This window comes from Phaenicophaeus curvirostris, chromosome 20 (genome assembly GCF_032191515.1).
Source record: "Phaenicophaeus curvirostris isolate KB17595 chromosome 20, BPBGC_Pcur_1.0, whole genome shotgun sequence".
Lineage (NCBI taxonomy): Eukaryota > Metazoa > Chordata > Aves > Cuculiformes > Cuculidae > Phaenicophaeus > Phaenicophaeus curvirostris.
In genome coordinates, this window is record NC_091411.1 from 11746135 (window position 1) to 11761250 (window position 15116).

The window sequence follows — 15116 nt, forward strand, 5'->3', positions numbered from 1 at the left end:
TATGTGAATACAAACCCTAATTAGGATGCACCAGGAGAGGCTGCTAGGAATTCAGCAGGCTTACGGAGAGGGCAAGCCGGCGCTGGCTGGGAAGCCCCACTGAACTCGGGTGTTTCAAGACTGGGCCCATAAATATGCGGTGTCCTTCAAGGGTTTTTGGTATTTGACAGCTAGACTAGAATTCCTCTTTTTATGCACGCTTATTCTTTTAACATGTTATGTACCTGTTGAAGTATATGATTCTTAGCTGTACCCATTGAGTTTCTGCTTATTAATAGCCGTCAGTGAGTAGTGACCTTCATTCAAGGAATGGTGGGATGTATGGATTTTAGTAACGCTGGCATCTATGGAACAGGACTGTTCTCACCACATCGATAACACTTCAGGGTTTAGTGAATAGATATGTATTTGAAAATAGTGCAGGCTGCTGAAGCAGAGCGACTTCCAAGTGCCTGTTGCTGCCCCAGCCCCTGTGGGGTCTGAGCTGGGGCTGTTAGCTGCAGCTGCAGTGTCTGGAAATACTTGTCTGATAGCAGCCTTTGAAATAACACTTGTCTGATTCTCAGATAACAAGTTCCACTGACTCGCAGTTTTTAGTCTGTAACTAGATAAGAAACTCATCAAACGTCTTGAAGTCTCCTAATGCTGTAATGGATCGGATTGGCAATATGGCCCTTAGTATTGATAAACAAATCAGTTTTGACCTTCTTAATATTCACTTCCCAGTGGGTTTGCAAAGGCACAACTGTCTATGTCTTGGAGAAGAGTGAAATAATGAATATCCTTGATTTTGCTGGCATCTCTGTCTTCATTTATGAAGTCCCGGGAAGGCAGTTTGCGAGCAGAAGCAATGATGGCAATAGAGATGCTGCCTGTGGTTTTGATTCCTCCACGAAGAGCTGCCCTGCTCTCTGCTGCTGAACATTTCCTGTGCCTGTTTGCAGTCTGTGAGGTTAGAGAGCAGTGGGTTAGGACCTGAAGTGTCAGCTTGTTCTTTTCACCCATTTCAAACAAACAATTGAAGAAATCAAAGGAGTTGTGTCTTGTGGGAAAGCTTGCTGTTTAGTCAGCCACCAGCCTGGGGTTGTGCAATGCTTGTAGGGTCTCATTTGCCTCCCCGGGTGAAGCGCTTGCCCCACAGGTGTCAGCTGGGAGGCTGGGAAACAACCTGGGCCGGGGTTCCTGCTGCTGTTCGAGGAGAGAGGACACTGGCCAGACTAGGAACGTGATGTGCGAAAATGGGGCTCCCAGCCTGCCTCCCAGCCTTCTCAGAAATGTGGAAATTCACGGCATGTCTCCTTTTGTTATCCAAACCACTGCTGCCTTCTAATCGCCCTGGTAAATGTAAACAGCTCTGATCTAAAATGAAGGGCATCTCATGGATGTGGGACTATACCAAACCTATCTTTCTCCCCTCAAATCTGACTGCAGTGCTTCTCAAAGCTCCATACATCTTATGTGCCTATGCTGACCCAATGCAACGCTGGAGCTGGAAGCTGGGGTTGAGCTTCGCCCACTGCAGAGAGAGCACCGGTAACAGCAGAGACCCTGGGCTGGACAGAGTACAGCAGCTTGGTTAGCCAGCAGGGTGCAGGGCATTTGTGCACAACTGCATGTGCGGCACTGCTGGGGAGCGAGGGGAACAAACCATCAATGCGTGTGTTCAAGAACCCAGTTCTCTGCTAAGGTTTTATTTTTTATCACACATCATGTCCAGCTCCAGTGCTCCTAATGCCCCATCTCCCCTCATCTCCTTCCCTCGGGCAATTCTCTAATCTCTTTGACATGCACATTGTGGCTTTTCTTTTCAAATGTCTTTTGTGTTTGGATTCCTCTCCTTTGTGTGTGAATTCCTTCTTTTTCTTTCCGCTGTCCTCGTTGTGCTTGCTGGCAGATTCGGTGGGTAATGCTATTAGATTGGGATAATCCATGCTTGGTTTATCTGTGTGACTGTCTCTGGAGATTAGTGAACACCCGCGTTATGGGCCAGATAAAGTGAGCTGTTCAGAAGGGCTCTCAGTCTGGAGATAACCAGGAAAATGACAACAGGTTTTCATTAACCAGATTTGAGTGTAATGTCAACAGGTTTTCATTAACCAGATTTGAGTGTAATGTCTCGTAATTTACTTGCGCCCTGTTGGGATCCCAGTGCCTCGGAGACAGCCCAGTGGCAGTGCAGAACTTCTTACCCAGCTCACTTCTGCGGGGTAGGCAGAATGGAAATCAGCTTAGTGCAAGTATGGCAGAATGCCTGTGGAGTGTGTTTTGTTTGGTGTTTGATAACAAACTGAGTTTTGTGAGTGTTTGACAACTGGAGGGTTGTCTGGGAATTGTAATTTTCTTAGCTGAGGCTTTCCAATAACTTCTCGTATTAACACTGTCGGCAACAGTGGTGCCGGGAATGTGCTCTGGTCTGATCTGTGGACTTAATTTGAGTTTCAACATACAAAACCTATTGAGAAGGAAGCATAAGATTCTTGCCAGTCTGTTTTGTCCTTTCCATATCCTCTGCATATTGATTACCTGTGGTATTTGACATCAGGAGAGGACAGAGGTCTGTAGGGTGATGCAGGCTGACTGGCTGAAGCTCAATGAACAGCGTCTTCTCTGCAGCACCTGGAAGGCCAGCACACAAGTGTGTTTTGCTTGCTCTTATGGCAGTGGCAGGGCTGCCCTGTAGCGAGCGTGGGGCTGCTCGCTGGCAGCTCTTGGTGTTTTGGGGGTTTCCTGGGGAGAATGGCTTAGTGAGCGGCAGTGCTGGGGCTGGTGGGGTGCGACTGGCAGGCTCCCTAGGGAAGGGGTTTGCAATCCCCTGCGTTGAGATCCCATTTCTAAATCTTTCGCAGGTGTGGAATGTGCTGTTAACATCAATGAGTGTGAGGAGGGTCCCTGCAAGAATGGAGCTGTCTGCGAGGATGGCATTGGCGACTATACCTGCCACTGTGCCCCCAGCCAGGATGGCGTTATCTGGGGAGGGAAGAACTGCTCTGTCAAGCTCACTGGCTGCCAGATGCACGACTGCCGAAATGAGGCCTTGTGCATCCCCACCTACCAAGCTGAGAGCCATGGGCACCTGTGCCAGTGCCAGCCTGGTTTCTATGATGCCACATGCTCAACACCAACAACATTTTCCTTTGCTTCCAGAGGGCATCTCCTCATTGAGCTGCCTGTGAACAATCAGAGCAGGAGGGATGTAGCAGGAGATCGGTTTCCCAGCGTGTCCCTCCGGTTCCGAACCACCTTGCCCAGCGCTATCCTTTTTTACCGAGGCCATGAAGCTGAATACTTGTTCCTGGAGCTCTTTGATGGCATCCTGCATGCAGCACTGAAGTGGGAGGATGTTGAGTATCTGCTGCTCCTTGAGGGGCTGAGAGTTGATGACGGCCAGTGGCATAAAGTTGAAGTTGTTCTGAACAGCACTGTGCAGCTGAAGCTCTGGGATGACTCGTGTGATGACGGTGTCTGCCTGCAGAGCTCTCCTGTCCTGCATGGTGCTGCTTTGATCCCGCCTGCCTTCCTAAATGTTTATGTTGGAGGTGTTGAGGATCCAATGGCCAACAACACCCAGAGCCAGCAAGGCTTTGTCGGCTGCCTGGAAGACTTTCAGGTGGATGCTGAAGCTGTGCTCCCTCACAATCTGCCTGTGGATGAGTCCTCCCCAGTGAAGCGGGGCTGTGAGCGGACAGAGTGGTGCCTCTCTGAGCCCTGCTTTCACGGAGGGCTCTGCGTGGACCTCTGGGCAACCTTCAGGTGCGACTGTTCCCGGCCTTATGGAGGCCCGTCTTGCTCGTACGGTAAGTGCCATGATTTACATCTGCCAGCTCCACTGTTAGTTGATGCTTCAGAGAGACCAGATCAGCATAGGTGCTAGCACTGGAAGCAGTGTTTTCTGTTTGACCAGTGGGAAGACTAAAGCAAACCCCTCTGTAAGTAAGATCCTCCTTGCTCCCTTTTCTGCTACTTGCTCCTGTGGGAATGGTGGTCAGTTTTGTGGTGTGGATATTATTCCTTGTTGAGCCAGAGGCTCTAACTACGTCTTTGTATTGGATCTGTGTGATTGCAGGATGGCAGGGAAGTCGTTTTACTGTGAAACGTTGATCTTGAGCTTCCGAGTTAAGGGTGAATGGGAATGTACTGCTGTATAGGTAAAACACGATGTGTTAAAGGAAGCTCTTTTATAATTTTGAGTTAAAATCACCTCCTTTTGCATTTTTTTTTAATGTTCCTGCAGGCTTGTATTGATGTTCTTCCAGTTTTTTGTTTCACTCCTGAGCCCTAAACGCAGGAAGTACAAAGTTGTACTACTGTTAGCACCAAATATAAAAAATTTAGAAGTAGCTTTGTGTTTTAAAAGTCCTTGAATAAATCTGTGTGGTGGCAAGGACTCTGCGAGACCTGGGTTTCCCTCGTCTGATACTTGGCTGCTTGAATTCTTGAAATCTCCTTTCAGAGAAAGCAAGGACACATTCATCTACTTCTTACTTTCACAGACCCAAGTGGCAATACTGTAATGACTCTGAGGCATGTTGAAAATTTTGGGAAGAAAGGTCTTGCTCCATTCTTAAGGAGTTTCAGCTTAGAATATCCCTGTACCAGCTGCGTTTCTCTTGTCATTGAGCTGATGTGCCTTTCTTTTCTCTTCCAGAGCGCCCAGCAGCAACATTTGGCCGAGAGAATTCCACCAGCTTTGCCTCTTTCTCCCTTTCTGATAGCCTTGGTGCAAACTTCAACATCTCCTTTTTCATTCGGAGTCGGAAACCCAACGGTTTGCTGCTGCAAATCAGCAGTGAAACCGGCCCCTGCCTCACCCTGTACTTGAGTGGCGGCAAGCTGAGGATAGAGACGTACTCTAAAGATACGGTGACGCTTCCAGAAAATGTAGTTGATGGGAGAAGGCATTTGGTAGCTCTGTCTTTCCAGGGAGGAATTGTCAATGCTCACCAATCAGACACGTATCTGGAGCTAGGCCAGCTTGGAGCAACCCCTCTTTTAGCTGGTTATGAAGTATATATTGGAGGGCATCCTAGCGCAGCCAGTGCCGCTATGTGGGGAGGCTGTTTTAAAGGCTGCTTACAAGACCTCCAGCTGAACAGCCACCAAATACAGTTTTTTCCAGCTGAGAACTCCAGTCTGCTGCAGGAACTCAATGGGACCCAAATTGGGAACCTTGTGAATGGTTGCATCTCTGATAACACCTGCAAGGTAGGGTGTCTCCTGTTTGTCTCTACATGTGTGCAGCTGTTTATTGCAGTTCTGTGATTGTAGAACAGCTTGGCTCTTGCTGATAGCAGGAAGATGAGAAGTTTAAGTGAACACCTGGTCCCATACATCCCTACTTCTCGATGTACCGTGTACAGTTTAAGCACTGAGGTTTCTCTGGCTTCTCTGTGTTTTTTGTAGTCTGTAGAACCCAGGCAGCCCCATCTGTTTTGCCAAGCCCACACTGCTTTCCAGACTCTACCTTCTAACCAGTAACCTTCCCAGCACCTCCCTTTGTCCTGTTTCAGTTGCAAGACAGCCTCTTCCCCTAGGAATTTGTTGCTTCAGCAGCAACAGTTCAAGGAGCCCGGATGCCCTTAGGTCAGCAGCTCTCTCTCCTTTATGCCACACATGAAGGTGGGGAGGCAGGCTGTACTCCTTAATTTTGCCCTTCCTGCTCATGGTGCTATGAAGTATTCAGGCCTTTAGTATTAAGTGTGTCCTCCTGGGACAGAGCTTTGTGAGGTTTTCAGCAGCACTGCAGCCTGTTTCAGCTGTTTCTCTGCTTTTGGCTGTGTTCTTTTCCAAACTGGAGTCAAGCACTGCTCGTACTAATCTTTATTGTCACATTTCCTTCTACCAAACTTGCTGAATTCCGCTGCTCCTAAATCACACTGTTTTGTTTTTCAGTCTGAGCCGTGTCAGAATGGGGGCAGGTGCATTGTCACTTGGAATGATTTCCATTGCAGCTGTCCGGCTAACTTCACTGGGAAACTTTGTGAAGAGAGAGTCTGGTGTGAGAGCGACCCATGTCCTGAAGCTACCACCTGTGTAGATGTTGCAGCAGGATATGTGTGTAAGTCGTGTTCTCCAGTAAAATCCTTACTGTTCCCTGTCTGGAATCACTGATCCTACTTTTTGGTCTTGCAATAAATATAAACACCCGCCTGCAAAAGGGAACTGGGAATGGTGCCCAGGTACAAACTCCTGCAGGCAGCATCCACTTTATGGATTTACCACCAGCTTGTGATAGGGCAAAGAATGGTACTCAAAGATGTTTGCTTCTGTTAGTTTGACTTGATCAGGAACTTAAGATGTTGGGGTGTTCCCAGCTCTGCCACTGGCACTGCAGCAGCTGTGGATGCATGACTTTCGTGACTTATGATCTAGTTTTTCTAGTGGTAATTGGAGGATATTTGTATTTTTATGCAGTGTTGTGAGACTGATGAGTAAAAAATTACTACATAAGAGCTGGATATTATTATTAGAGTAAAACTGTAGACAGGAAGAGCTTTAAGGATGCCAGCAGCTAGGCCTGTAATCCTACTCACACTAAGCTTACGTGGCTCTTAAGGGAGAGAACCTGCCAGGAGTTTGCTATTCATCTGTCTCAAACACGGCACAGACCATCTCTTTCAAATCCCCTACTCTCTCCCCCTTTATTTGTAGGTCTGGCTAATGCAACGTTTGATAGTTATGCTGCCATTGAATTTACCAGCAATGCATCAGTGACGAGAACCCTGAGCAGCCTCCGCTTGGATTTCAGAACCAGGGATGAAGATGCCATTTTGCTTTGGGCTGTGGAAGAAGTGGATTCCCTCCAGATAGCCATTAAGAACTCCTCCCTGCTTGTGGACATCAGGAGTGGGAATAGCATCGAAGGTGTCAGCTTCCTGAGTCAGAAGTCTGTCACAGATGGTGCCTGGCACACTGTCTCCATGTCTATGGAAGAGCCATCTGCGCTTTCTTCCAGGTGGCTGGTTTGTTTGGATGGCTCTGTTAATATGACTCTGCAGGGAAGTGCTGGGAACTTGGACTTCCTGAAGAACAATGCGTTGATTGTTCTAGCTGAAAACTTCACTGGCTGCCTAGGACAAGTGATGATAGGGGGAATCTACCTGCCATTCACTTCCCATCTCCCGTATCCCCAGCCAGAGCAGTTCCAGCAGTCCAGCAGTCGGACCATCCAGCTGGGCTGCACTGGGGCCAACGTTTGCGCTTCCAGCCCTTGCCTCAACGCCGGCACCTGCGAGGACCTGTTCAATTCCTTCCGCTGCGCCTGCCGTGCCGGCTGGGAGGGGCCGCTCTGTGAGGCCAACATTGATGACTGCCAGTCCAGCCCGTGTGTTCATGGGGACTGTGTCGATGCGGTGGCAGATTTTCAGTGCGAATGCTTCCGGGGATTCATCGGGAAGAAGTGCGACATCAACGTTGATGATTGTGTGCGGCACCAGTGCCTCAACGGAGCTACCTGCATTGATGGGGTGTACGGCTACTCCTGCAAGTGCCCCCCTCAGTATTCGGGACCGCGCTGCGAGTAAGTGCCGGGGCTGGGCAGGTGCAGGAGGCAGAGGAGCCCCTGCACAAACCAGACTTTTACTTTGGGACACCTGGGGAAAATTTTTTATTGCAAGTGTCTGTTAGGCAAAGAACCCTTCCATTCTGTGGGGGTTATCCCCATGCTACCTTTCAGAGCTGTTCAGAGTGCAAGTTGTGTGGCCTGTTGCTTTTGCTGCTCGTGGTACGGGGCCACATTCCAGTGATGCTCATCCGGCCTGTGAGCAGAAAGCTGCCCGTGCTACCTCTTCCCATTGCTGCTGCCTCTGCAAAAATAAGCCTTGCCTTGACCAATACTTTCCGATAATATTAGATAAAACTCCATGTGCACTGATTAATAGTGTTCCTTCAGCCAAGGGCTTGGTGGCACTTTGTGGCACTTTGTGGCAGGGTGTTTCTGCATTGGTGAAAAGAAAGGTCTATTTGAGTCTCCTGCTCCTTATCAAATGTGCACTGTGAGAAAAAAAGTTTCTTTACCTGGCACATTACTGCCTGTTATGCTCAGCAGGGCACATTCCGTGATCCCTCCATGGAGCTCACGTGAAGTTAGTTGGGAAATCCATGCGGAGCCAGGAGCAGGGCTGGGGTTTTTGATATTTGTAGCCATGTTATAGTCTGTGTTATTTATAGCATTTGTATTAGCTTGGAAAAAATCCTGCATATTTTAGTCAAAGGGTATGTCTCATATCGCTAAAGGAAGTAGGAATCAACATGTTACTTAAGCTTCCATCTACTCATGCCTGTTCAACCTGAACATTGAGATAACTGAAGCTCAGCCAGGTCCAATTCCCTGGTGCTCTCACTTTGTTCTGGTGTAGACAATTGTCTACACTTGCATGATTTTTTTTTTTTGTGGCCTTGCTGTGCCACAGTTTGCTATTCCAGCAGCATCCTGTCTCTGGTTATATTTTTATCAGCAAGAACAGGCAGCTATGGGAGAAATGTCCTAGCACTGCTGCAGCTCCTGCCTGTTCTCTGGGTGTGCTCAATTCTATTATGGGTGATTTCTGAGACAATTTTGTTCTCTGCTCATGTCCACCTCCTTCCTAACATTATCAGTGATGGTGCTGATGTCCGTCGCCAGCCCAGTCTCTGCTGGATTAACTACACTTTTCCCTTCCCCCAAACTGACTGCTTTAAAGCTCTCTCCTCCTTCTCCCAGGTGGCCGTTCCCACCTGAGCAGTGCGGCAAGAACTTCACCTGTCTGAACGGTGGCAAGTGCGTCAGCGAGAGCTGGGGAGCAAACTGTACCTGCAAGCCGGGCTTCACGGGAAGGAAGTAAGTGCTGATTTTCCCACACAGGAAAGAGTGCTCCAATTCCTACAGCAGTGAGATGGCTGAGTAGGTTCAAACACTTCATCCTCTTACTCCAAAGCTGTAAGCTAGCTGTAACCTTTAGGAGAGGCAGGCTTGCTGTGATCCTGCTGATGATATTAATCGTCACAGCGTGACGGCACAGCGTGCCTCACAAGAATTCAATGTGCTTAGAGATCCGTCCTGGCTTCAATCATACAGAATTCGGTGTGAATGGATAAAACTTTCATGTTGTTGGGCCCTAGAGAAGGCATCTGGAAAACGTGCAGCAGGTACTTCTCAAATGAACAAGGCTTTTGTAGGCTGATCTATTGTGACGTGGCAGAGGAACCTGTGTAAGAAATTCCATTTAATTTTAATACCCTTTTCCTTTTTTCAGTTGTCAAATCAATATAAACGAATGTGATCCAAACCCATGCCAGAACGGAGGCACGTGTCAAGACTCCGTGAACAAATTTGAGTGTTTGTGCAGTGCCAGCTACATGGGAGAACGCTGCGACATTAACGTAAGCACTTCCATTTGCTCTTGGAAGCTCCTGTCTCTCTCCAAACTGTGAGTTGTGAGGAGTGGCAGCAGTAAGCTCAGCAGAGTCTGGGGACGCTGGGCTGTTAGTACAATCAGGAAATCTGCTGGAACCAAAGGGTGAAATTATTTCTCTTTGCAGTGCTGTTGCACGTTAGTCCCAGCATGTTAGTGACTGCAGCAAATACTGTTCGGTACCTGCATGGGCTGCCCTGTGGTTTTCAGGGTTGTTTCTGTAGCTTCCCTTAGATTTTAGGACTCGTTGGGCAGTAACCAAACAACTGTGGCTGGTCCTGTAGCAAGGAGATATTCCTCCTATCTCCCCTGCAGCTCTCTGCAGAATGGAATTTCAGCTGGAATTTTATCTTGGAGGAGAGAGTTACAAAGCACCTCCCCTCTCCACTGATCGCCTCTCTAGGAATGGATGTATTGGAGAAGGGAAGCCAGATGAAGTCGAGCTAAAAGAGATTCAAACACAAGTGAAAAAGTAGCCTCCTTTGTCTGCTGCTGGCCCAGTGGGCCTGGTGGATGGGAAATCTCAGCGATGCTTTTCTTTTTCCATGTAAGCAGAGCATCGCTGTTTGAGGCTGGAATCTTTCCTGTGCAGAAGTCATTAAATCAACACGCTTGCTTTTTCTCTGTAAAGCTACTGCATGGCCAGGCGGCTTATCTGGTAACCTGGGAATGTACTAACTCGTGCTGCATGGGCAGGCTGTGTGCGGGGGGCTCTGCTGCTGTTGCTGTTCCTGAGGGTTCTGTAGTGCATGTGCCATGAGGTCATTCCTGACAGTTCCAGTTTGCATGTGTAATCTCCTACAGGCATCTCAGTCTCCTCTGTCCCAGGACACTTTGTGTAGATTCCTTGTATTCATTTCATCATCCCATCACTTTTGTAGAACTGTTGATCTTTTTCCTCTGGAAAGGCAGGGGCAGGGAAGAGGACAGGGCATGGCTGTCGGCTCTGTCCATCGTTAACGATGGCATCAAAGCAAAGGGATGTTTGCTGTGCTCCCTTGCTCTTTCTCCTTCCCACCAACAGCAGCAGCCAAAGAGCACGCAACAGGCCTGCTAAAATCTCCTGTCGTGGGCACCGCGTGACTAATCTGCATGCTGCAAACTAGAACTAACTCCTAGCACATCGCTTGAGTTTTGGCAGGCACAGAGGAATCAACTTTAGACGTTTGAAAATGGCAGGAGGACTTCCAGGAGCTCTGGGAATATTTCTTCTGTGCTGTGTCACTGTGTGACATTAGCATAGCCTGTGTGGCATCCCAGAGCTGTAAAGAATCAAGCTGGAATTCTTTTATCTGGAAGGTGGCAGATGCTATTTTTAGCAATAAGAAATATCTCTTATTTTGAGGCTTACTAAATTCTAAAGCTCTCTTTGGTGACAAAAATTCCACACCTTTTAAAATTCCTTGCAGTTGTGTTCCATACCATCTGTCATTCCACCAGAATATAAAGAGTGTTCATTCATCTTCATTTCTTGGTACTTGAGCCTTTTATCATCTCCATCTCTCATCCATGTACTGACCTTTTTAACATCCTCCCCTTCTGCAGCAAGTTGTCTTCAAGTCTGTTCCACAGCATTTTTACATTTCATGGACATAACAGTGCTTGCGTTTGTCATTTAGGAGTTTTGAGTTATGAGTTCACTGGATCTTTAACTCACCACTCACTACTTACATTATTTAAACTTTTGTCCTAGGATTTCACTAAGTCTCTGCAAGTTATGTCACTTCTTGGTTCTGTATCCCAGTCTTTCCTCTGGCTTTGAGATTTGTTACCTGTTAGGCCTGAAACTGAACTATCCTGCCTGTCCCAACACCTTTGAGGAAGTCCCGCACCACAAGTCTGCAGAGGATCTTGTTGCAGTGCTTAGTTTTAAAGCAAAATAAATCCTCTCCCTTGCCCTCAGAGGCACCATTGAACGTTTTTTAGCATCATTCCCTGGCTTAAATGAATTATTGTAGTGGCATTAACTGTCCCATTGGTAAATCTGGTTGTGACTCTGCCCAGTGAGCTCAGCTTCGCCAGAGCTGCCAGTTCAAGGGTGCCACGGGTGAGCGTAACAGTTCTGAACAGGGAAGAAAAATTCAGAACGTGTTCCCGTCTGTTCTTTGTGTTTGAACCAGTCCACTTTAAAACATAAGCTTGAATGTGTTTTGCTAAGAGATTAAAGAGTGAACATGAGCAGTCTCTGTGCAGGTGCCCTCGAGCCCTGTACTTGGTTCTTGCTTGTCCTTTTCCATTCACATTCAGATCTTCTGCTTTTTTTTTTCATTTTAAAGAAATTTTCCCTCGGGTCTGACTATTATGGATTCTTCAACTGATGTTATTGTAACCACGGGATTTCACTGTTTCTCCATTAATTTCTTTTACAGAAGGGGACTCCAGGTGCTCTCTTCCCCTCCCCACTAATTGAAGTAGCTGTCCCCGTAGCCTGTGGCTCTTTACTGCTGCTCAGTATTGGCCTCATATTCATGGTTCTCACTGCAAGGAAGAGGCGCCAGTCAGAGGGAACCTACAGCCCGAGCCAGCAAGAGGTGGCAGGAGCGCGGTTGGAGATGGACAGTGTCCTAAAGGTGCCACCCGAAGAGCGGTTAATCTAGGCACCACCCTGACAAGGAGATGCACCTGCAAGGTCTGCTTGACCTTGATCTTTCCCCAGCACTTGCAGCATCAGATCCACCCTATCTCGGTTTCTTTAAGGCCTGGTAACGAAGACATGGACTCAGGAGTACAAGGCAGAATGCGTCTGCGGTGGCTGTTCGGGTTGGTTTAATTGAGTCCATTGCACGTGGCTGGCTCAAAGCGAGCCCCCCTGCCCCTTCTGTCCCTCCCTGTGACTGCCCCACCGGTCACCTCAGTGCGGGCTGTTGAGGTGCAGCAGCGGTACTGTTAAATCTGCTTTAAAAGGCAGGGTTAAATTAGGCACTAATTTGCGGTTTAAGATCTATATATGCTTGTGAGGAGCGTTGTATAGAAGGTATTTATGATTGGTTTGTATATACTGTTTTGGTTTTGTCATAGCTGAAATGCACTCAAAGCTTTTTCAGCTCAGGTGTCAGGTTCTTGCACGCAGTCAGTCTGCAACAGCAACAGCAGCTCTGACCTCCTGCCCTGTGGCAGCCAGGGTGACAGGGCATCGTCAGGAATTACCGAGATCCTTGTGCAAAGCACTGGTTTGTGACATGGTCTCTGTTAGACATTCCCATGGATGCCGCCCGGGAAAGGTGCTGCTGGAACTCGCTGGGGTTGTGGGCCATGCTGGAGCTCTGGGCAGCGCCTGGAGCCACAGTGTCGGCGGGGAGCAGTGAGAGGGGGAGCTCCTGGCTGGCACTGCTGTCCGCACTGTGCAGCTTAGGGCGGTGCTGGGGGCTGGGGTGGGAAATGCCGCAGTATCCCCGTGGAAGCTCTGAGTAACACCCTGTTTTACCGCAGCAGCCAGTGTGGGCGCATCTTAGCAACTCCTCCGTTGTGGGAGCAGTCGGGGCTGCAGGGGCTGCCCTTCTCCTTGCAGTCGTTGCAGTCACAGCAATTGCCATGAAGAGGAGGAGAGCAACTCAGGGAACCTACAGCCCAAGCCGTCAAGAAAAAGATGGGGCTCGAGTGGAAATGTGGAACGTCATCAAGATGCCACCAACCGAGCGGCTGATATGAGAACTGGGGTCACACAAGAGGTGCCGTGTTGTCCTTTAGCAATCCTGGAACTGCTGCAGCATCTCTGTCTTAGGTCTGGAGATGTGTTGTTTTTTTTTTTTTGTGGGACGGGTCTGTGCTGCTTTAAGTTGCTTCCTAGGCTTTGGGCAATCACCTGCAGTTACTTGGTGGAAGATTCAGCTGCTTGAATGAGCTTGGTTCTTGCAGCTCCTCCCATAAAAGCTTTGTGTGAGATGTGCCTGCCAGCAAGAGCAGGAAAGTCTGGGAGGGCAAAAAATAGTTCTGGAAGGGCCCTGTGGAGGAGAGGTGGCTGTGGCAACAGCGAGGTACATGGACCTGCTCAGAGATGCTCCGTGTCACCCAGAGAGGCGCATGGCTCAGCCTCGCTGCTTCTGCCTCTCCCTCAGTCACACAGGGCTCGCAGCTCTCACGATCATCCCTGCCAGCCACCAGCAGAAAAGGAGTCTTGCAGCTAACTGAGATGGGTCTGATTAATGAGATTTAAACCACTCTGTTAAGAAGTAATGCAGATAATAGGGTTGTTCCAGAAAAATGGTGTGCCTGTGCCTCCCCTGCACGGCTAAGAGGTGACTGACTGAGGGGCGCTCCCTCCTCGAGCTGCTGCTGTCCTTGCGCCAATGGTGCACCACCAGAGAACAAGCACCACGTGCTGCACTAGCCACTGCTACTCAAGTTGTCCCTCAGACCTAGCGTCACCCACAGGACTACTTTAAGTGCCTTCCTATGACTGAGTTGCCAGTTCCAGTATTAATGTGAGGGTGTTTCTCTGTAGAAGCACTGGCTTGCTTTGATCAGCCTTTGCAGGCATTGGTAGGAGCCTGCTGACCGTTCCCTCCCGACACAGAGCGACTGTCCCGGGCTCAGGAGTTTGTGCTGAGCAACCAGACCAGAGAAAGGACCTGGGTAAAAGCTCGAGTGTTTGCCCAGCGAGGGGTGCTCCCCGTGGGAGCCGGGCAGGAGCTGTTCCAGGGCCCAGACCTCGTGGGACAGAGAGGTTTGGTCCTGCTGCTACGAAGAGTGGGATTTAGTTAACAAATGTAGTGACCTTGGCCACAAAAGCAGGTTTGTGTTTAGTGAGACACTGTGTTCCTTTTCCACATTGCCATGAAAAGGAGTTTTATTTCTTTGGTGGCTTTACTTCATCTTTGTTACCTGTTGAGCTGCACGGGTCCTGTCTCTTCAACCCAACACAGTGGAGCCTTCGGGAAGCAATGCAGCGGGGCAGGCCAGACAGGGTCTAAAATGATTAGTTTTTCAGGATAACTACTGCAAGTATCAATGAGAAGTATTTTAGGAAATGGTGTCTGCTTTCTCATCTCCTAAACCGTATTAATAATCTGGCTCCCCAGCCACTCGCCACCAGGAGAAAATGCTGCTCTGTTTTGCTCTTGAATTTATGGTTTTTTTTACTGTAGCTGTAAATGTCTCTGTAATTCTAAGCAAAGGGAAGAATATGAAACTGCCGCTGGGGTCTGTCTGCTGCTGAACAGCTCTCCTGCCCAAACACACCCGCGGATGAGAGGCAGAATGGCAATGCTGGAACACAGAAAAACCCAGGCCCTGGGGAGCCAGGACAGTGTTTGGGGTGACGTTACGGTTCCTCTTTTGCTGAGGAAAGGCTGACAGAGCAGGCTGGGAAGGGGCTGGACAGTACTGAGAGAGACAGAAGTAACCTCCTGTCAGTGCAGTGAGCTTGCTGTCACTGGTAGGTAGTTATTAGCAATAACACCACTGTTACTTCCAAGGTGAATGGTTTGCTCTGTGCACTTTCCGGCTGCTCTTCAGGAAAGGCTGAACGCAGTCAGGGCAGAGATGGTTCTGCTGCCCTGTTCCCGGTGGCGGTGGGACTGGTTAACCTGCACCTCAGGGAAAGGTGAGCCTGGTTCTGCTCAGCAGCAACAAAGCAGCAGGAGAATAAATCAACAGGGCAGGCCCTGCACACCGAGCCAGGGACTGTCTCTCTGGAGAAACAAAACTCACCCTGGCCCTGTCCTAAGAGCAGGGTTCTCTCCTGGGGTGGAGGAGTCACAGAGCCCTGGGTGGCAGCAGCTGCTCTGG

At 48.9% G+C, this 15116-nt stretch overlaps 1 protein-coding gene across 6 annotated transcripts in view; it reads left to right on the forward strand.

Annotated features, from left to right (window-relative positions):
• Nucleotides 1-13143, forward strand: part of CRB2 (crumbs cell polarity complex component 2) — a 62490-nt gene extending 49347 nt beyond the window's left edge. For 4 of the 6 annotated variants that reach the window (XM_069873509.1, XM_069873508.1, XM_069873505.1 and 1 more), the window contains exons 7-13: nucleotides 2847-3794; nucleotides 4646-5202; nucleotides 5890-6055; nucleotides 6649-7516; nucleotides 8699-8815; nucleotides 9231-9357; nucleotides 11759-12672. In XM_069873509.1, the coding sequence (XP_069729610.1) occupies nucleotides 2847-3794; nucleotides 4646-5202; nucleotides 5890-6055; nucleotides 6649-7516; nucleotides 8699-8815; nucleotides 9231-9357; nucleotides 11759-11986 (3011 nt within the window). In that variant the 3' untranslated portion in view covers nucleotides 11987-12672. Of the gene's footprint in view, nucleotides 1-2846; nucleotides 3795-4645; nucleotides 5203-5889; nucleotides 6056-6648; nucleotides 7517-8698; nucleotides 8816-9230; nucleotides 9358-11758; nucleotides 12673-12818 lie in introns of those variants that run through there. The other 2 variants (XM_069873506.1, XM_069873507.1) reach the window with 2 other exon arrangements.
• The last annotated feature ends 1973 nt before the right edge of the window (nucleotides 13144-15116 follow it).